Source organism: Salvia splendens, chromosome 17, assembly GCF_004379255.2.
Source record: "Salvia splendens isolate huo1 chromosome 17, SspV2, whole genome shotgun sequence".
Taxonomy (NCBI): Eukaryota; Viridiplantae; Streptophyta; class Magnoliopsida; order Lamiales; family Lamiaceae; genus Salvia; species Salvia splendens.
This window is the reverse complement of record NC_056048.1, coordinates 1,062,160-1,083,811: the sequence shown is the minus strand read 5'-3', so window position 1 is coordinate 1,083,811 and position 21,652 is coordinate 1,062,160. Positions and strand designations below refer to the sequence as shown.

Genomic DNA, 21,652 nt, shown 5'->3' with positions numbered 1-21,652 from the left:
CTGATTTTACATTAAATAGTAATAATAATCCAATTTCATGATTTCTATCTGATTTTTAAAATCACCGGACTCACCAAATTTAACAAAATTCCATAATTTTGTTTTCTAGTAATTTATTACTATATTTTTTGAATTGTCCAAGAAAAGTACTCCATTTATTTTTTCACCACCAAAAACCAACTTAGTTTTTGTGTCTATATATAACTGCTCTTGTACCTGTATCTTTTGTCCTTAAATCTCTCTCTCTCTCTCTCTCTCTCTCTCTCTCGCTCACTGTCTCACTCTCACTTTTCGATCCCCTTCTTGCTCAAGAATATACCATCCCAGCTTCAGGTACACTGAGTTGGACTCTTACTCAGCTCAATTTCAATTTCCACTATCACACCAACACTAAAATCTGCAATCATAGCACATAAATAGCCGATCAATTTTGAGTGTGATGGTCAAACATTTTGCATGAAGCTCACTTTTTGCGACTTCCATTGACGCTACATTCACGCTGATTGATTGAATCCGTGATTTGTGCGATCAATTTTGTTTCTAGGTTTTCTCAAATTGGCTTCGTTTTTTTTTTCTCAAATCAATTTTTTAGAGTTGGGAGTTGAATAGGCGGCGATGGCTACGAGGAATCTGGAGAAGATGGCATCGATTGATGCCCAGCTGCGGCTCTTGGTTCCTGGGAAAGTTTCTGAAGATGATAAGCTTGTTGAGTATGATGCTCTGCTTCTGGATCGGTTTCTCGACATTCTTCAGGATTTGCATGGAGAGGATCTCAAGGAAACGGTACAACACCATGTTTTTGGCTTTGTTTTGTTCTCGATTTTGTTTTGGAGATCTGGATTTGGGGGTTTTGACCAAATTGGGTGTTTTTTGGAGTGTAAAAATCTGATCTTGTGAGTTATTCTGATAATCAATGATTTTGAATTTTAGGATTTTTTTTATTTGAAAAGAGTAGTTTGTTGTGATTTGAATTTGATTTGAAAATGAGTAAACACGGGTCTTGGAAGTTTCTAGAAGGCTTGTTTATCAATTCCACTTTTTCTTTTGTGATTTGGGAATAGTATGAACTTGTTAAGAGTGTTTTGGTTTGATGGAGTGAATTGAAACATGTGTCTCTTCCATCACTGTAGGTGCAAGAGTGCTACGAGCTTTCGGCCGAGTACGAGAACCAGCGTGATCCGAAGAAGCTGGAGGAGCTTGGGAATGTGCTGACAAGTTTGGATCCGGGCGATTCGATTGTTGTGGCGAAGGCCTTCTCTCACATGCTTAGCTTGGCCAACTTGGCCGAGGAGGTCCAGATTGCTTACCGCAGGCGGAACAAGAAGAAGAAGGGGGATTACACCGACGAGAACTCTGCCACCACTGAGTCGGACATCGAAGAGACGCTCAAGAGACTTGTGGTTGACTTGAAGAAGTCTCCTCAGGAAGTTTTTGACGCGTTGAAGAATCAGACCGTGGATCTGGTCTTCACCGCTCATCCTACTCAGTCTGTGCGAAGGTCGCTGCTTCAGAAGCACGGAAGGTTGAATCCGCTGATTGCTATATGCTTTTGGACTAATAATTGCCTTTTTCTAGTGATCTGGATGAATCTTCTCTTCGACTTTCATTGACTTAACCTGTCCTTTTTTCAGGATTCGGAATTGCTTAGCTCAGTTATACACCAAAGACATCACTCCAGATGATAAACAGGAGCTTGATGAGGCTTTACAAAGAGAGGTGAATTATCAAGACCTTTAATTTTCGAGAGCAGTTTGAAAAAGTGATGTTGTTACGAAGTGCCTATTGTTGTATAAATTGCTTACGTGGTGTCCAAATGGCTATAGATTCAAGCTGCTTTCCGAACTGATGAGATCCGAAGGACTCCCCCTACTCCCCAAGATGAAATGAGGGCGGGGATGAGTTACTTCCATGAAACAATCTGGAAAGGTGTACCTAAATTTTTGCGCCGTGTTGATACTGCCCTTAAGAATATCGGGATTGATGAACGTGTTCCTTACAACGCCCCTCTGATTCAGTTCTCCTCCTGGATGGGTGGAGACCGTGATGGTATAGCTCCGATGCTCCAAATTATTACATTATGTTTTCTTCTTGATTCAGTAAAATTTAACCATACATAACAGGGCATTATGTTATTCTTCCTCACTTTGCTTAATGATTTGCAGGAAACCCAAGAGTAACTCCCGAGGTCACTAGGGATGTTTGCCTGCTAGCAAGAATGATGGCTGCGAACTTGTACTATTCACAAATCGAGGACCTCATGTTCGAGGTATATAATTACTATAATTGCAGAGATGGTTATTCAGAAAAAATCTAGAATCTTTCGCTATGTCTTGAGTCGATAATAAGATTTTTATCATCTAACTTTGCAATCTTTCTCCAGTTGTCCATGTGGCGTTGCAGTGATGAGCTTCGTGGACGAGCTGATGAACTCCTCACATCTTCAAAGAGAGATGCCAAGCATTACATAGGTAGCCAACCAACTCACATGAATGATTCCTTCTATTTTTTTTTCTCTTGATTTTGTGCACTTGTCGAAAGTATCAATTTAAAACTTTGGCACCGAGTGTATTTTGATTTTCGCATAGCTATTGGTTTCCATGGCCATTTAACCTAGCGCAGAGTGAAATTTAGGACTCTTTATATTCATTGTGATGCAGAGTTCTGGAAAACAATCCCCCCAAGCGAGCCCTACCGTGTCCTTCTTGGTGACGTAAGGGATAAGCTCTACCAGACACGTGAGCGTTCTCGTCATTTGCTTGCTCAAGGAATGTCTGAGATCCCAGAAGAGGCAACTTACACCAACATCGACCAGGTATTTGAGAAAATTTCACGATGCCACTCGAATCATCCTTAATACGTAGAAGGTGTAGCCCCACCAAAATAAGATTTTCGGAAAAGAAAAAGTTTTCGTTCAATTTAGTAAATATTGTTAGCAATAAAAACCATGCTATATACTCCTACTTCTTGAACTGTATTATGTACATTTTTGCAGTTCTTGGAGCCACTTGAGCTCTGCTACAGATCTCTTTGTGCAAGTGGTGATCGAGCAATCGCTGATGGTAGCCTTCTCGATTTCCTGAGGCAAGTTTCCACTTTTGGCCTCTCACTGGTGAAACTCGACATAAGGCAAGAATCGGACAGGCACACCGATGTCCTCGATGCCATTACCCAATACTTGGAAATAGGTTCATACAGAGACTGGTCAGAAGAACAACGGCAAGAATGGCTGCTGTCAGAACTCGCCAGCAAAAGGCCCCTCTTTGGTCCCGATCTACCAAAAACCGAAGAGATTGCTGACGTTTTAGACACGTTTCATGTCTTGGCAGAACTGCCATCTGACTGCTTCGGTGCCTACATTATCTCCATGGCCACCGCAGCATCTGATGTGCTCGCAGTTGAGCTTCTGCAACGTGAATGCCACGTGAAGAATCCTCTGAGAGTCGTCCCACTTTTTGAGAAACTGGATGATCTTGAAGCCGCACCAGCTGCTGTCGCACGCCTTTTCTCGATTGATTGGTACAAAAACAGGATCAACGGCAAGCAAGAAGTCATGATTGGGTATTCGGACTCTGGTAAAGATGCCGGTCGTTTGTCAGCGGCCTGGCAGCTGTACAAGGCTCAGGAGCAGCTCGTTGAAGTTGCAAAGAAATACGGAGTGAAATTGACGATGTTCCATGGGCGAGGTGGGACTGTGGGAAGAGGAGGCGGCCCTACTCACCTTGCTATTTTGTCCCAACCACCAGACACGATCAACGGATCTCTTCGTGTCACAGTTCAAGGAGAAGTCATCGAGCAATCGTTTGGCGAGGAGCACTTGTGCTTCAGAACACTCCAGCGTTTCACTGCTGCTACGTTGGAACATGGTATGCGTCCCCCCGTCTCCCCCAAGCCAGAATGGCGGACTCTTCTAGATGAGATTGCCGTCATTGCTACTGAGAAGTACAGGTCGATCGTCTTCCAGGAGCCTCGTTTCGTTGAGTACTTTCGCCTGGTAAGTGTCCACAACACGTTATAATTTAGCATACGTTACTAAATTATAACGGTATTTATGAACTGTTTTAGGCAACACCGGAGCTAGAGTATTGATACGCACTGCAGAGTGTACAAGCGCGGAAGCAGGGAGGTAGTTTGGCCCAACCAAACGGCGGAGTAAAAGGAGTCAAAGCTAGAAAATCTCGGCAGTAGTTAGATGATATTTCCTGATTTATTTCCTGATTTATTGTTGCATCTTTTTAGCATTATCAGTTATTTGTAAGCCTTTAAATATTGAGGAACCGAGAGAGGAAAAAGGCATCTTGGGAAATCAGTATTTTGGGCGTTTAGACGCAGGCCTCCTTGGTGAGGATTGTTCTCTCAATTCATTTCAATTCCAGTTAGTTTATCAATAAAGCCGGGTTCTTATTTCCTTTACACGCTGATTCTATCTGTGTCAACAATTAGTGTGTCCCGTAAAGTGACAGACTTGAGTACTCCCTGTGCTCGCATACTCCGGTGGCCTTAACTCTAACAAATTGGTGCGGTGACGATGGTGGTTGGTACTCGAAACACGGACTCCAGGTTGGACGGATTAGAGAGGGCGACCGGTGAATTGGAGAAAGGTGTGGATTCACTGCGGGAGTCAGTGGGCGTGCTGGACGCCCGGTCCCAAAAAACGGACGACCGGATCGCGGAGGTGGCTTCTCAACTCGAGATGCTCGTCGCTGAGTTGCGGAAATCCAGTGGCAAAACGGGATCAAATGCTGAGGAATCTTCGGACAACGTGGATTCTAATTCCACGGACAAGACCGCTGCGACACTTACTATGCCTCCCTTTGACGGTTCCGAGGCCGTCGGATGGCTGGCCAGGGCCGAGCAATACTTCTTGGTTTCGAATACCCCAGCTGCCAATCGAGTAAAGGTGGCGATGGTCGCGTTGGCAGGCCGAGCCCTACCTTGGTATCAGCTCTTGATCAAACGAACCCCTACTCTCTCTTGGGATCATTTTGTGCAAGAACTAATGAAACGCTTCGGAAACAACGGTGCTCTGGATGAATATGAAGCGTTCGCGGCTGTCCGCCATACCGGAACCCTTGCGGACTATGTAGCGGTTTTTGAATCGCGCCTCGCCTTGGTACCAGATTTGGCCTACCACCAATATCTGGGTTTCTTCTTGGCTGGCCTTCGTCCTGAAGTTCGGTTGCAAATGAGGGCAGCCAAAATCACGAACTATTCAGATGCGGTCCAGTTTGCTCTAGACAGTGATCAGACCCCCGGGTCTCAACCGCCGGCCTCCAGTCCCTCACTAAGCTCCAACCAGGCTGGCAGTTCGGTCTCTGCCCCTGGCCGGCCGGTCTCCAAAGGGTACTCCCAATCTTTTTCTTCTCAATCGGTCGGGGTACCTAACCGGAACCCATCGCGCCGGTTTCGGAACATGACGACGGAGGAATACCAGAAGCATCTCGCAGCAGGCACGTGCTTTCGTTGTGGCCTGAAGTTCGGCCCTACGCATCGTTGCCCCCCTAAGACACTCAACGTGTTGGTGTTTGACGAGGAGGAGGCCGACCCATCCGAAGGTTTGGAAGAGGAAGATGTTCCAGGAGAGTTGCAGCTATCAGAAATGTCCTCACACGGTTTGGATTCATCTCAAACCATGAAGCTTTGTGGATGTATTGGGCATCATAAGGTGCTGATTATGGTGGATAGTGGTGCTAGCCACTGCTTCATTTCGGACCACCTCGCAACCTCGCTGGCTTTGCGGGTGACTCCGACAATTCCTTACTCTGTCACACTAGGAGATGGGTCTAAGGTTCGGGCGACCGGAATATGCTGCGATGTCGCTCTAACCTTGGAATCTGAGGTGTTTACAGTTTCTTGCTACGTGTTTCCCCTGCGAAACATCGATGTCATCCTCGGTGTATCATGGTTGGCTTCTCTGGGGGATGTCACAGCAAACTGGAGTGATCTATCTATGAAGTTCTCGGTGCAAGGTCGATTGGTGTTGCTTCGGGGCGACCCCTCCCTGACTCGGCGGGCGTGCTCGGCCCGCGACATCCAGGCCCTCGACGTGGGCGATTCGTGCTGGGTTCTGCGCTCGATGATCAGTACCGTTTCATCCGACCAGTTTGGGCTCAGTGGAGCCTTATCAGCGAAAGAACAAGAGCAGCTGAGTAGGTTGACGGAACGGTTTCCGGCAGTCGTCAACACTCCCGTGTCACTCCCTCCGGCTCGGAAATCTGATCATCGCATCACCCTACAACCGGGGTCGTCGCCCGTGTCAGTCAGACCCTACAGATACAACCACCTGCAAAAAGATGAAATGGAGAAATTGGTGGCTGAAATGCTAGCATCCGGCGTTATCCAGCCTAGCACAAGCCCGTACTCAAGCCCGGTTCTCCTCGTGCGGAAGAAAGATGGATCGTGGAGGTTCTGTGTGGATTATCGCGAATTAAATAAGCGGACCGTGCCAGATAAGTACCCGATTCCGATTATCCAGGAATTACTCGATGAGTTACACGGCGCGCGGTGGTTTAGTAAGATCGATCTTCGGGCCGGTTATCATCAGATCCGCGTCGCAGCCTCGGATGTCCCAAAAACTGCATTTCGCACGCACTCGGGACACTATGAGTTTTTGGTAATGCCATTCGGCCTCACCAATGCTCCCGCCACGTTCCAAGGCCTCATGAATGACATCTTCCGCCCTTTTTTGCGGCGACACGTCCTGGTCTTCTTCGACGATATATTAATATACAGTAGCTCATGGGAAGCACATCTTCGACATCTGGAACAGGTTTTCCAGCTTCTCCAAACCCATTCGTTGGTGGTTAACCCGAAGAAGTGCGTGTTAGGCCGAACGGAGGTGGAGTACCTCGGCCATATTGTATCCTTCGCAGGGGTTAGAATGGATCCCTCCAAAGTCTCCGCTGTTATGCGCTGGCCGACCCCCTCCACCCTCAAGGGGATTCGCGGATTCCTGGGCCTCACCGGGTATTACCGCCGATTTATAAAAGATTATGGGAAAATTGCAGCCCCTCTCACTGCCTTGTTGAAGAAGGCAGAACCGACCCCACTTCGACGCACTTGGAGTTGGCCAGCCGAGGCGGACAAAGCCTTTCACGACTTGAAACACGCTCTCACGACAGCCCCCCTTCTCCGCACCCCAGATTTCTCTAAGGAATTTGTCGTCGAGTGCGATGCTTCCGGTCGTGGCCTCGGCGCGGTCCTAATGCAAGACCGCCAACCCGTCGCATACTTCAGCAAGATGTTGTCATCTCGTTGGCTCGCTAAATCAGCCTACGAAAAGGAACTTATGGCATTGGTACTCGCCATCCAGCATTGGCGCCCCTATCTCTTGGGCCGACGTTTTGTCGTCTACACAGATCAACGAAGCCTGCGGCAATTATTGGCGCACCCCTTGTCTACTCCGGCACAACAAAACTGGGCAGCCAAATTATTGGGGTATGACTTCTCAATTGTGTATAAGGAAGGACGGCTCAACCGGGCTGCTGATGCTCTCTCACGCCGGGACTCCGAGCAGCTGGAGTTGGCGGTTCTCTCTCGACCGGTTTGGGCAGACTGGTCTGCTGCGCAGTCTTCATTGGCAGCAGACGAACCGCTCCAGAGGATCAAATCGGAGCTGGAGGCCGGGCGACCGGCTGCACCACATTATGAGCTGGTTCACGGCATCCTTTTCTACAAGGGCCGTTTCGTTGTTCCTTCCAACTCTTCTTGGATCCCTAAACTGCTGGCAGAATTTCACATCACCCCAAGTGGGGGTCACGCAGGAGCCTACCGGACATATAGGCGCATTGCTTCAAACGTCTACTGGCCCGGCATGGTCAAGCATGTGACAAATTTCGTTGCGGCTTGCGCAACCTGTCAACGAAGCAAAACCGAGACCAAGGCCCCAGCGGGTCTCTTGACGCCATTACCCATTCCAGAGCGCATATGGGAGGATGTGAGTATGGATTTCTTATCAGGCCTGCCGAAGGCTGGGGGCGTGGACTGTGTGTTCGTGGTGGTCGACCGTTTATCTAAGTATGGCCACTTCATGGCCCTTCGCCACCCATTCTCCGCCAAGCAGGTAGCCGAGGTGTTTACTAAGGAGGTGGTCCGTCTACATGGGATTCCCCGGTCCATCGTCTCTGACCGTGATCCCATTTTTCTCAGCTCGTTTTGGCGCGAACTGTTTCGGGCAACAGGCACTCAACTCAAAATGAGCTCGGCTTACCACCCGGAGACGGATGGCCAAACGGAGGTGCTGAATCGCTCCCTTCAAACTTACTTGCGGTGCTTCTCTTCTGACCAGCCCAAACAATGGAATAAGTGGTTGGCATGGGCTGAATATTGTTACAACACCAGCACCCATTCCGCCTCCGGCATGTCCCCTTTCGAGGTAGTGTATGGTCGCCCTCCTCCCACAATCCATGACTTCCTACCTGGAGAAGTCCGCTCCCAAGCGGTCCTGGACAGCCTTCGCTCCAGGGACGAAATGTTGGTCCTACTAAAGGCTCATTTGGAACGGGCCCAGCAGCGGATGGTCGCCTCCGCCAACAAGCACCGAAGGGAGGTAGAGTTCGCCGTGGGCGACATGGTGTTTCTTAAGTTCCGCCCTCACAGGCAGACCACTCTTTTTTCGGCGCAGAATAGGAAGCTGGCCCCTCGATTTTTCGGGCCTTTTCGGGTGGGAGCGCGGATTGGCAGTACGGCCTATCGCTTGGAGCTACCAGCAGACTCTCGAATCCACCCGGTTTTCCACGTCTCCTTACTTAAACGAGCGATAGGTTCAGAGGTGCCCGTCCACAATTTACCTGCTTCACTGTGGGCCACAGATCCCCCGGTGCTTCCCGAGCAGGTACTGGATCGGCGTTCGGTGACTCGGGATGGGGAGTCGCATGACCAGGTCCTGATTCAGTGGCTCGGTCAGGAGGTTGACGATGCCACTTGGGTCGATGTGGCGGATATGCAAGGTCAATTTCCTCATTTCCGCCTTGAGGACAAGGCTTCTTCGACGGCGGGGGCAATTGATACGCGCTGGAGAGTCTACAAGCGGGGAAGCAGGGAGGTAGTTTGGCCCAACCAAACGGCTGAGTAAAAGAAGGAGTCAAAGCTGGAAAATCTCGGCAGTAGTTAGATGATATTTCCTGATTTATTTCCTGATTTATTGTTGCATCTTTTTAGCATTATCAGTTATTTGTAAGCCTTTAAATATTGAGGAACCGAGAGAGGAAAAAGGCATCTTGGGAAATCAGTATTTTGGGCGTTTAGACGCAGGCCTCCTTGGTGAGGATTGTTCTCTCAATTCATTTCAATTCCAGTTAGTTTATCAATAAAGCCGGGTTCTTATTTCCTTTACACGCTGATTCTATCTGTGTCAACAATTAGTGTGTCCCGTAAAGTGACAGACTTGAGTACTCCCTGTGCTCGCATACTCCGGTGGCCTTAACTCTAACAAGTATGGTCGAATGAACATTGGTAGTCGTCCATCCAAGAGGAAGCCGAGTGGAGGGATCGAATCACTGAGAGCCATTCCTTGGATTTTCGCATGGACTCAGACCAGATTCCATCTCCCCGTCTGGCTGGGCTTCGGAGCAGGATTCAAACACGCCATAGAGAAGGACATACGAAGCCTCAAAACGCTGCAAGACATGTACAACACATGGCCCTTCTTCAGAGTCCAAATCGACTTGGTTGAAATGGTGTTCGCCAAGGGAGACCCCGGCATTGCTGCCTTGTACGACAAACTCCTCGTCTCCGAAGACCTCTGGTCGTTTGGTGAGCGACTGAGGTCCGACTACGAGCAAACACAATCTCTTCTGCTCCAGGTAAACTATCTAATACTGATTTGATTTGATTTCCACAACATTTTCAGTTCATGTTGAAATCTGATCAATTCCCCTGTTTCTTGACAGATTGCCGGGCACAAGGATCTTCTCGAAGGCGACCTGCACCTGAAGCAACGGCTTCGTCTCCGTGATTCCTACATCACAACGCTGAACGTGACCCAGGCGTACACACTGAAGCGAATCCGCGACCCACACTACCACGTGAAGCTGAGGCCACATATCTCGAAGGAGTACATGGAATCCAAGCCTGCTGACGAGCTCGTCAAGCTGAACCCAACGAGCGACTACGCCCCAGGGCTCGAAGACACACTCATCTTGACCATGAAGGGCATCGCTGCTGGACTACAGAACACCGGTTAATTTAACTTGCGGCTTCTTCTTCATCGCTTCACCCCACCTGAGACGTTTTCCCGTTCCTCACTGTACGGCCATGATCGACCGCGTAAAAGAGTGTTGATCATCTTCCTTTTTCTTGTTCTTGCACAATGTGTCTATTCAGCCTGGTCTGATCTATCTATCTCAAATAAATGACACTAGTTTATTGTGCCTTTCCTTTTCAATGTAATAAGGTCTGCAATGTCACTTTGAAAGAAAAGGACCTTAATTTAAGGTTTTTTAAACTCTTCTATGAATTTTATCTTTTCATCTTAATTATTTCTATTTACGGAGTAAAGAATTTGCACACAAACACACACAGTAAAACGAAATGCATAGAGTGATGATCTCAAAAAATAACAAACTAAATCAGTCCACATCAAATTAAAGGTTCGTTATACATGGGAGCCAAACAGTTGCTCAAGACGTTGGAGTGGTTGAGAGCGTTGATGCCGTTGTTGGAGTGGTTGAGAGCGTTGATGCCGTTGTTGGAGCTGTTAATACCAGAAGCCGTTATTGGAGTGGTTGAGAGCGTTGATGCCGTTGTTGGAGCTGTTAATACCAGAAAACGCAATTGCCGAAAAGGGAATAAATTGCTACGAATCCTACTTTGGTTCCACATGAAAGTGTGTAATGGCATATACTAACTATATAAGTCCCACCACAATCCATATATATTATATATGCATTTGTTCTGCGTAATAAAAATTAACATATAACTATGTAGAAAAAATATTGGAAATTCAAACAGTTGCTAAGATTATTTTTATTCCCCTGCAGTTCCCCTGCAACTGCATTATATAGTATTTCCAAACAGTTGCTAAGATTATTTTTATTCCCCTGCAGTTCCCCTGCAACTGCATTATATAGTTCACTCTGCTCTCTTCTTCTTGACAATTCTTTGCAGTATATTTCTATATATTTTTTAAAATGAAAACATTTACTTTCTGTACTTTACTCGACGCACTAAACAACACTGCATGAAATCTAGTGCATAAAACGAAATGATTTGCTTTTGAATGGGACTGAAGAAGTACTTCATGATCTCAAGATGGACTGGGACTTCTCTAGCCTCTTCACATCGGCTCCCAATGAACGAAGCTTCGTCTCCAAACTCTCGTAACCCCGGTCTATGTTACACATTCTGCTAACCTGAGTCACTCCTTCTGCAGCTAAGCCGGCTAATACTAACGACATCCCGCCTCTTAGGTCAGCTGCATCGACTCGTGCACCACGTAGTTTCCTGCCAAAAGGTTCAAATCAAGCTTGGACTTTTAACGAGACGTAAAAATCCAGTTGAACAATAAGGCGTATCGATAGAGTATAGAACGTACTCTCCTCTCCCTTTCCTGTGTACGAACGCAGTACTTCCCTCGGTGTAAATCTTAGCTCCGAACTTTTGCAGTTCTTTTACTGCAAAGGAGCCACACAGTTACAGACAGACCAAACAGGAGAATCCATGCTAAAAGAATGCGTTTTAGGTATAATGAACATAACATAATACCATGAGTCAAGCGGTTCTCAAACACGGATTCCTCTACAATGCTCAAACCATCACAGGTTGACAGCAATGCCATTGTCTGAGGCTGGAGATCTGTCGGGAATCCGGGATATGGGAGCGTTCTAACATCAAAACCGCGTAAGCCCTCTCCACTTCTTCGAGGAATGGCGGAAAGCTGATGTAAAAGGACATAATTGATCATGATCAAGATCAAGATCAAGAATTATGTTAAAGGGACGAAGAAAAGGTACCTCCAGTTCATCACGCACGTGTGAGATCGTGCAACCAGCGCCCGAGAGCTTGTCAATCAAGACGGACAAGAGCTCGGGGCAGACAGGGGAGAGGGAAATGCGCGAACGAGTGATGGCAGCAGCGAGCATGAACGTGCCTGCCTCAATCCGATCAGGCATGATCGTGTGTTCAGTGCCATAGAGCTGCCTCGTCCCGTGAATGCATATCTTGTCCGTCCCCACGCCTCCCACACGAGCCCCTGCGCTTGTGAGGAAGGAAGCAAGATCGGCTATCTCTGGCTCCTGCAGAGTAACAGATTAGTAGTTGAGTTAAGTTAATCTGTATTGTTCGGATGGGGAGAGTCCTACTCCGGCAACGTTGGAGAGGAGCGTCGTGCCTTCGGCCAAGCATGCTGCCATCATCAGAGTTTGAGTTGCTCCGACGCTGGGGTAATCAAGGCGGAACCTCCCGCCAACAAGACCTCGTCCGTTTGCTGCACGTGCTACGAGCTTGTTGTCCCTGAAGATGTTGATAAATCAATCTCTCTACTACAAGAAGAAGTCTTAATGTGGAAGATGTTTTGATGCAATGTGTTGTATGTTTGGTCTCTTTATGTTCTGTTTTCACATTTTTGTACTATTAGCTAAAAATTTCATGTAAAAAGGCTACATTGTACTAGTAAGAATTCTATATTTTGATGTATTGATGCAGTGTTCTTTTATAAGATGAGTGGAGAGGGAATAAAGTAAAGATATTGATATTTCCATTTAAAAAATAAATAAATATGTCAATTAAAATGGGACAATAAAAAAAACTTATGAATGGGGAGGAAATACAACTATATCTCAATCTTTTCAATTTATTTATTATTTTTCTATCTTTTCAATTTATATGAATTTACCAATCGTTTTTCAACAATTGTTTATTTAAACATAAAATTTAAATATTGTCCTATACAATTTATTTTCGAAAATGAAATAATAGGTCATCTTATAGTCCATGCAATTTATTTTCAAAAAATAAAATAATAGATCATCTTCTAGAACACAATATCAGAGCTGAAGTGAATGACTCAACTGTACAGTGGAATTTGATTATAATATTATTACAATAAATTGATACAATCAAGAAAAATTAAATGATATACTTCCTCCATGTCCTAATTGATAGAGTATGAGATTTTTTAAAAAATTTAAAAGTATGACAAAAAATAAAAATAGAAAGTAAAAAATATAAAAATTTTGCCAAAAAAAAAAGAAATTATGCTAAGTAGTTGGGAAGAATCAACGAATTAGCAACTCATAAATTTACAATATTCACATAATTTATAGATTTGATTTGATCATTCCAATCCAAAAATAAATCGATGCAAATACAATAAAAACAAAAAACAGCACTAAAATACAAAAACAAAAATAGAAATAAAACCAACCTCAATTCCACAACGGCGCCAAGCTCCCTAAGCCCACGAACATAAATATCAACGGGCCGGGCCCCAATATCACACCCGCCGGGGAGCCCAACAGCCGCCTCGCCGAAGCGGGCCAGCAGCGGCCCGACTACAAAGAACCCGCCTCGGATCCTTCCAACCAGACCCGCGTCGGGCTCCACCGACCCGACCCGGTCCGTCCTCACCACCACCTCGTTACCGGAGAATTCAATTTCAGCTCCCAGAGAGCTCAAAACGGCCGCCATTGTCGTCGTATCGATCAATTGGGGCACATTGCTCAGCTTCGAATCGCCGCGGCAGCAGAGTGTCGCCGCAAGAATAGCCAGAGCTGAGTTCTTGGAGCCGCTGATGGGCACGTGGCCGGAGAGGCTGTTGCCGCCGGTGATTACGAGTTTGGCGGCGGCGGGAGGGCCGGCGGGGAGGTGAAGGGAGTTGGGGTTTGGATTTGGGTGGGGAAGGATGAGATTGAGAGGAAGAATTGGATCGAATTTGGAAGACATTTATTTGGGGGGGAAATTGTGGATTTATTAATTTTGCTAAGGTAATGTCGAGATATAATTAGAATATGTCTTTATAGAATAACGTAGCTTCCATCGGTGGAAAGTTAATAACTGATTGCTATAGTTAGAATATGTCTTTATAGAATAACGTAGCTTCCATCGGTGGAAAGTTAATAACTGATTGCTATTGTTTTCCACAAATAGTTTAGACACATCACATGATACTCTGAATAATTCTTCATCCGTTGAGTGACGACTACATTCTTGAATGTTACTGAATTTTATATGAAGTTGTTGCATAAAATAGAAAGAAAAGGATAATGAAATATTTTGATAAGAAATAAAAAGAGAAAGCGTTTATTTCAAAAGTAGAAAGTGATCTAGCCTTAGGCCATCCACTATGCTGGTACTATAACGTCCCTTAAACTAATATTTGAGGGCACTTCTGTCCTTTTTTACTCCATCCCTTAACTAAGGGACGGAACCTGCAACTCTCTATCCCTTATCCGTCCCTTAACCGTCCTTTAAATTACTATTAATTCAATTTCATTTTTTTTATTTCCAACCAAATTCAATTAATAAAAACACATTTCATTAAAGAAAATAAACTTACAACATAAAATTCGTAAAAAAACATAATTTAATAATTTCCTAAAAAATAAAAATACATAATTTAATAATTTCCTCCGCTAAAGTTTGTCGAAATGTGCTCAATTAGATCCTCTTGGAGTTGGGCGTAGGCGCTAGAGTCGCGTGTCCTTGCACGAATAGATAACCAGTCTTGTATAGACGGGTGCGCTCCACTTCGAGGCGGACTACTTGCAGTTGAGCTTCCGGGGGATTCGGGGTCGAACCAATTTCCTGCCTCTGGTCCTTCGTCTTGGACAATGATGTTGTGCAAGATTATGCTCGTATACATGATGTCGACCATGCTCTTCATGAACCACGAACGAGCCAGAGCTTTGATGATGTTGAAGCGCTCTTGGAGAACCCCGAACGTCCTCTCCACATCCTTGCGAGTAGCCTCTTGCTTCTGCGCAAAAAGAGTCTGCTTTGGGTTCGTAGGCCTGCTGCACGTCTTCACGAAGGTCGGCCACTTCGGGTAGATGCCGTCGGCGAGATAGTACCCCATTTTATACAGTCGGTTGTTGGCGACGAAGTTGATGGCCGGCGCTTTACCGTCCAAAACTTCGGTAAAGAGGTCAGACTGGTGGAGCACGTTTACGTCGTTGTTCGACCCGGGGACCCCGAAGTACGCGTGCCAGATCCAAAGCCGGTAGTCGGCAACGGCCTCGAGTACAACAGTTGGGTGGGTGCCTTTGTGGCCGCTCGTGTAGGACCCCCTCCACGCCACCGGGCAATTCTTCCATTGTCAGTGCATGCAATCGACACTGCCAAGCATCCCGGAGAATCTGTGCACTTGTTCGTGCAGGTCGAGGAGGAACTAACAATCGGTCGTGCTTGGCCTCCGGAGAAATTCGTCGGTGAAGGCTGCCCGGACGCCTTTGCAGAATTTGAGCAAGCAGGTGCGCCCAGTGGTGTCTCCGATGTGGAGGTATTAATCGAACATGTCGGTTGTTTGTCCAGTCGCAAGCTGACGGATTACTGTAGTACATTTCTGCAGCGTCGTGTGGTTGGGACGGCCGACCGCGTCGAACCCTTCTCGAAAGAACTCTTCCCGGGCCGCCAAAGTATTTGCGATGTGGAGAAATAGCGATTTCCCCATGCGGAAACGGCGACGGAAGTAGGTATCTCCCAAACCGGGTTATCACAGAAGTAGTCGCGTACTAACCTTGCGCTGGCTTTGATAAGTCGTATTCTAGGCTTGGTTACTGGTCAGTATGATGTGAATAATTGAATTATATCTGCAAAACAGATGCTAAAGTGTGTAGGGAAAGTGTTCCAGTCAGTATGGAAAGACTCGGACAACTCAGGTGAAAAGGGCATCAGAATGTTGCTATACTGGCCAGTATGCATGCCAAAAAGGCTCGAGATGGAGAAGGAGGATTGCTGGGAAGATCAGCCACAAGTAAGGGAAAAAGGGTCATTTCGCGAAGAGAGTCTACCCTAAAAATCAAGGGCAAGCCTCCCTATAAAAGGAAGCCACTTAGAGAGAGGGGGATCATCATCAACTTTAGGAAAAACACTCTTAGTTAGAGTAGTTCTCTCTCGGCAGATCAGTCCTTCAGCCTAGTCTTTCATATTCTCGTTCCTCGCCACAACCATGGTCACCTGAAGTTCCAGAAGTCCATCGGAGATTCGCCTTCCACCGTTCCAGCCAGTTTATTCCGTAGTCGTAGCAGTTTCATCGCCCGGAGTGGCAAAACAATCTTTATTCGCTTTCTTAGTTAACCTTTACTTGTTTTCTTTCGTTGGATATGCTGCATTTTCAGTACTTATCATCCTTTGAAGTGTTTTGTTGAGATCCAAACGTTTTATGCAATGAAGTTGTTTTTATGCATCTCTTTCTGTTCAAATCTGTTTCATTCTGCCTAGGTAGCTTAGATCTAGTTGTTGCAGTAATTTCTAAGTGTTGGAAGCATGATTTCATTTGGAGTTGTTCGATCTATGATTTGTTAGTTCAGTGGCTGTTTAGATTTATTTTCCAGAAGTGTCTCAGTGTGAAATCTGAGTTTACGTTATTCTGCCACCCTGCATGTTGACCCGTAAGCGTAATTTCAGTTTCATTAGTTTAATCTTTTGATTTGGAGTTTAGATTATAGATCTGTTTTTTTTGTGAAGTTGTTAATCTACATTTCTCGTTCATGGAACCTGAGTTGTTTGATTTGTGTTCGGACTTGTTGGAGAAGACAATGTCCACATCCAAATTTGGGACCACATTTACTTCTTAGTTACTTTTTGCTTTTGGCATTTACTTTTCCTTACTTTTCAGCTATTACTTTTCAGACCTGTAGGCCTAGTCACCTAACTACCTCTTTTTCCTCTGATATTCTGTTTAACCTTTTATAGTAAACTTGTACCTTCTACATTTATTTCTGAAACATCATGTTCCCCACTCACACGTACACAGATGCTTATCAAACGTCTCTCACACCTCCTAGTCAGTAGAGTACCACCTTAAATTCCAGCCTAGATAAGTCTCAACCCAAAGCGTGGTAGCTAACCAAACCTTCCAGAATATCACCACAATCACTCCAAATCGTCACCATCCCTGTGGGATTCGACCCCTACCTTCACTATACTACCCAGTAGAAGAGGGTTGAGGAATTATTGATACCAGGTTTTAGGCTTAGCAGGGGATTGTTTCATCCTGATCAGTAGGATACATCCTTGTTTGAACGACACCTACGCAAACCTGCTCTTTCAGGCTTCCTCCCGGTTACGATGGATGTACGTCCGGGAGCGTCGTTGGGGCGGCGCGGCTTCCTCCGCCTCCCGACGTCGATCTTCTTCAAGTGATTGTTCCATTATTTGACACATTTGTTCAAAATGATCTATTAGTTTGAGTTGATTTGAGATGGAAATTGGAGTGGATATAGAGAGGATTTGAGAGGAATAGATGTGTGTTTGTGTGTGAAATGAGTATGAAATAGGAGTATTTATAGAGTAAATAAATTAAAAAAAATTAAAAACAAATTGAAAAACGGCTAAGAAAACGGTAACATTATCGTTTAAAAAAATTATATTTAAATTCGAATTTAAAAAAAATGAATTATTCCGTAAGCGTGACGAAACCCACTCGCGGGCCAGTGAGTGGGGCGTCACGCATGGCCTGGGAGCTCGCCACGTCGCCTCGGCGCGTGGCGAGACATCGCGGCGTGACGGGTCTTGGGACGGGCTAGGGACGGAATGACCTGCTGCAACGCGTCCCGCCGCGGTTCCGTCCCTCCATGACGGAACGCGGGACGGTGACGGGATGCGTAGTGGATGCTCTTATGGGGCTGCACGTCTTTCTTACGTGTGGGTTAGGAGACGGATAGACCTTATAAAGCCGAATCTCGTTCACTACTCTCGTAACTCAATACGCTCTCTTTTTCTATGAATTAACACTGTTTATTCTATCTCATTTAAATTCTCTCTATGAGTGTTCTCCGGTCCTCTTTGATTGGATTCTTCATGGTATTTCACTGCCTTTGTGAGCAGTACGAGGGACTCGTAGAAATAGTAACCTTTGATTGCCTTTGACCATATATATTCATTAGAATTTTACCTTGATGGGTTGAAGGAGTGTATGTACTTTAAGGGTTCGATTGGTTGCCTATGTTAGAAAATGTAGGAAAGCAAATACTATCATTATTTTACAATACTTTCTAACTTTTCATGGTAGAGATAGGTAACCCTATTTATTGTTTGGTTGCAGATTAGGAATTCTTCTGCAGTATTTTTGTATATTTGGTTCAAATAGCAAAATAATATGATATGCAACCAAAAAGACCATTATATCCCTTAAATTAATTTGTAAACCCCATGTTACCCTTGAACCCAAATTTAGCGGTAAAAGGGAGGCAAAAATTTCAGATTCCCGCCACCATATTTTTCACCCATTCTACATATATTAAAATTTCAGCCTCTCCCTCCCATTTTCATTGACAGCGTAGAACTATTGGAAAGCCTCCTTCCAATCTCTGCGCGTGAGTTCGAGCTCTAAGGACGAAGCACAAACTTCGGTCCATCCAAGTAGATATAAATTGTTTACCGGTGAGTCGATTTAAATTTTGTTGTGCTATGGTGAAATGGTGGTTTATGCTGTGATTGATCGCACAAGTATATATTCGCATTATCCCAATTCTTCGTTAAAATTATTTATCAGAATATGGAGTATTTTGGGTTTCATGGTTTAATTTTTGTGTTTTTGTCCGAATTATTTGTTCTAAATTTGACCTAACATTATGCTAATGTGTGGATTGTGTTAATATTTTTTAAGTTTACTGTGTATTTGTTGAATAAGAAATTGCTTGGTGTCTTTTGTTCTAAAATTGTTTGGTTTATGTTCACTGTGTTTTCCGTTTCATGTAAGCAAATTGCTTGGTATCTCTATGTTGCTATATAGTATTTTAGAACACAAGCATAAAACATAATTTGTGATATCGCATTGTTCAATGTGTTTTCCGTTTCGTGTAAGCAGATTCATTTCCCCCAAATGGCCAACTGCCATAAACGTGCAAGCTCTGTTGCGTCAAGCCAGGAGACAGAGGGTTAGTTCCCAATAAACTACTCGATCCATGTCATTGTGTGGACATTCAAATTATTATTGATCTTGTCTTGTTCATGTCCAACAGGAATGAGTGGATTTGGTCTAAGCAATTCGACTATAAGTGATAGGTCAAGAAGAGGTTGGACAGATAAGGAGGACGCCACCCTTATTATGGCGATGAAGGATCTCGTGGCTACTGGATGGAAGTCGGATAACGGTTTCAAGGCTGGTTATCTAACACGGATTGAGAATATAATGCGTCAACACCTTCCTAACACTGATCTGAAGGTGCATCCACATATCAAGTCCAAGTTCACAACATGGAAGAAAAGCTACTACTTACTGGACACCATACTGTCGCGTAGTGGTGTCGGGTTTAATGTGAACAATGACTTCAAGATCGATTGTGACGATGAACAATGGTCTCAGATTGTTAAGGTTATTATCTATTTCCTTTCCCAATTCAAATATTATTGTATGTAAGTTCAATTTATATATGGTGTTAATGTGAGTATTGACACAAGGGGATGTCAACGCAAGGTATATGCGCAACAAAGCTTGGCCGTATTGGGAGGATTGGAAGGAAATATTTGGCAAGGATCGAGCCACTGGAATGGGGAGCATGACTCCGCATCAGGCAGCCCAGACAATTTATCCCCCAGATGTGAATCTTACTAACGATACGGGTAATGTTTATCGTGTCAACTGTGATTTTCTTGACAGCGAGGGACTGCCTGAAGGTTTCCTTCCAGATACCATTGAAGAGACTCACTCAAACAATGAAACAAGCCCTCCAAAGTGTACCAAGAAAAGTGGAAAGAAACGCAAGCTTGATGATCAGCTGGATAAGGTGCTGGATTTCATGAATCGGATGCATGATGAGACAACTGAGCAATTGAAGAATTTGTCAGCAAGGATAGGTTATGAATTCGACCTCAGCAACAAGAGGACCGGAGTGCTTGATCTGCTAGATGTGATTCCGGGGCTCACATTGAAAGAAAAATATGACGCATGTGCTAAACTTGTGAAAGAACCAGAGCTCCTTGATCTTTTCAAGGGTCTAGCAGAGACGGCTCGCCCATCTTTTGTGATGTATCTTCTGGAGATGGACAACAAGTGACATGGTCGGCTGATCGAAGCTTTGATTGGGTGATGAAGGGATTTTGGGGTTTATGCAGCGGAGAGTTTTTTACTCCTATATATATGTTTATAGCTGCTTTTGTTAGAGGCCACGAACATCTTAAACATGCCGATATTTTGTGTTTAGCTTTTGCATGTATGATGCATTAGGAAGTATCTGTATTAGACGACTATGAATGTGTGTCCCTTGGACTATGTTTCATCAATGGTATGTGTATATCAACCTTTTCATCGCCATTGCATTACATTATTAATTTGGCCTCTTGAACAGAGATGATACTCAGGTTGATCTACAAATAACACATTCTATTTCTGCCCATGTATATGGTATAAAAAATAATTGTGCAACAAAATTATGAAATTAAACAGTCATAATAAACTCAAAAATAATAATTAGAATATTTTGAATACCTAACACAAAAATTGTAAACACATCAAAAACATATTATTATGTATATATGTGTTCATAGTGATACACCATGACTCAAAAATGAAAAAAATAAAATAAATAAAACTTTGTTGGAACTTCCAACAAAGTTTTATTTATTTTATTTTTTTCATTTTTGAGTCATGGTGTATCACTATGAACACATATATACATAATAATATGTTTTTGATGTGTTTACAATTTTTGTTAGTTATTAAATAATTAAATAATTATGGGATCCATGATTATTATGAAACAAAAGTATCATTTTATCATTTTAAACTATCATTTTGTTCCCTCAAACTATTATTTTATGATGCAAAAATATCATTTTATCATCCAAAAATCTAAAACTATCATTATGAAACTAAAGTATCATTTTATCATTTGAAACTATCATTTTATTCCATCAAAGTATCATTTTATCATCCAAAAATCTAAAACTATCATTATGAAACAAAAGTATCATTTTATCATTTGAAACTATCATTTTATCCCCTCAAAGTATCATTTTATGATGCAAAAGTATCATTTTATCATCCAAAGAACTAAAACTATCATTATGAAACAAAAATATCATTTTATCATTTGAAACTATCATTTTGTCCCCTCAAACTATCATTTTATGATGCAAAAGTATCATTTTATCCAACCAAAGAACTCAAACAATCAATTTATCATGCAAAAGTATCATTTTATCATTTTACACTATCATTTTGTTCCCTCAAACTATCATTTTATGATGCAAAAGTATCATTTTATCATCCAAAAATCTAACTATCATTATGAAACAAAAGTATCATTTTATCATTTGAAACTATCATTTTATCCCCTCAAACTATCATTTTATGATGCAAAAGTATCATTTTATCATCCAAAAATCTAAAACTATTATTCTTTTTTTCATACTTAACTAAATTTACATTAAAACTCGCATAGTCCATAAAATCTTTATTTTTAAGGAACTAATGAGGTAGAATAAAGAAAAATAAATAAAGTACTTGAAAATTAAAATTTCAGTTTTATTAAAAAGAATAAATATGGAGTATCAT

General features: G+C 43.8%; 2 protein-coding genes across 3 annotated transcripts; one reads left to right on the top strand and one right to left on the bottom strand.

Moving 5' to 3' along the window:
• The first annotated feature begins 210 nt into the window (after positions 1 to 210).
• On the top strand, positions 211 to 10,472 carry LOC121775059 (phosphoenolpyruvate carboxylase). 2 transcript variants are annotated; one of them, XM_042172015.1, is made up of 12 exons: positions 211 to 333; positions 593 to 783; positions 1,131 to 1,522; positions 1,632 to 1,716; positions 1,824 to 2,046; positions 2,163 to 2,266; positions 2,381 to 2,468; positions 2,658 to 2,812; positions 2,993 to 3,991; positions 4,063 to 4,079; positions 9,431 to 9,800; positions 9,888 to 10,472. In XM_042172015.1, the coding sequence occupies exons 2-12, from the start codon at positions 616 to 618 to the stop codon at positions 10,179 to 10,181; spliced, it is 2,895 nt and encodes a 964-aa protein (XP_042027949.1). In that variant the 5' UTR covers positions 211 to 333; positions 593 to 615; the 3' UTR covers positions 10,182 to 10,472. The 2 variants fall into 2 exon arrangements, with proteins under 2 accessions (XP_042027949.1, XP_042027950.1); XM_042172016.1 differs by lacking the exons at positions 9,431 to 9,800; positions 9,888 to 10,472 and adding an exon at positions 8,999 to 9,330 and having other exon boundaries at positions 4,063 to 4,081.
• Positions 10,473 to 10,898: 426 nt separating this feature from the next.
• LOC121773682 (UDP-N-acetylglucosamine 1-carboxyvinyltransferase 2-like) lies at positions 10,899 to 13,949 on the bottom strand. Its single transcript, XM_042170587.1, has 6 exons — positions 13,361 to 13,949; positions 12,297 to 12,447; positions 11,949 to 12,230; positions 11,701 to 11,872; positions 11,531 to 11,609; positions 10,899 to 11,439 (listed from the first exon to the last, which is right to left on the bottom strand). The coding sequence occupies exons 1-6, from the start codon at positions 13,876 to 13,878 to the stop codon at positions 11,235 to 11,237; spliced, it is 1,407 nt and encodes a 468-aa protein (XP_042026521.1). The 5' UTR covers positions 13,879 to 13,949; the 3' UTR covers positions 10,899 to 11,234.
• Positions 13,950 to 21,652: the final 7,703 nt, after the last annotated feature.

Excerpts from the sequence above, each read along its gene's own strand:
- LOC121775059 (XM_042172015.1), top strand. The coding sequence starts at position 616 with ATGGCTACGAGGAATCTGGAGAAGATGGCATCGATTGATGCCCAGCTG. Across the intron at positions 784-1,130 it reads GAGAGGATCTCAAGGAAACG|GTGCAAGAGTGCTACGAGCT; the intron begins GTACAACACCAT and ends CCATCACTGTAG. Across the intron at positions 2,267-2,380 it reads TCGAGGACCTCATGTTCGAG|TTGTCCATGTGGCGTTGCAG; the intron begins GTATATAATTAC and ends ATCTTTCTCCAG.
- LOC121773682 (XM_042170587.1), bottom strand. The coding sequence starts at position 13,878 with ATGTCTTCCAAATTCGATCCAATTCTTCCTCTCAATCTCATCCTTCCC. Across the intron at positions 12,448-13,360 it reads GGCGCCGTTGTGGAATTGAG|GGACAACAAGCTCGTAGCAC; the intron begins GTTGGTTTTATT and ends CAACATCTTCAG. Across the intron at positions 11,440-11,530 it reads CACAGGAAAGGGAGAGGAGA|GAAACTACGTGGTGCACGAG; the intron begins GTACGTTCTATA and ends ACCTTTTGGCAG.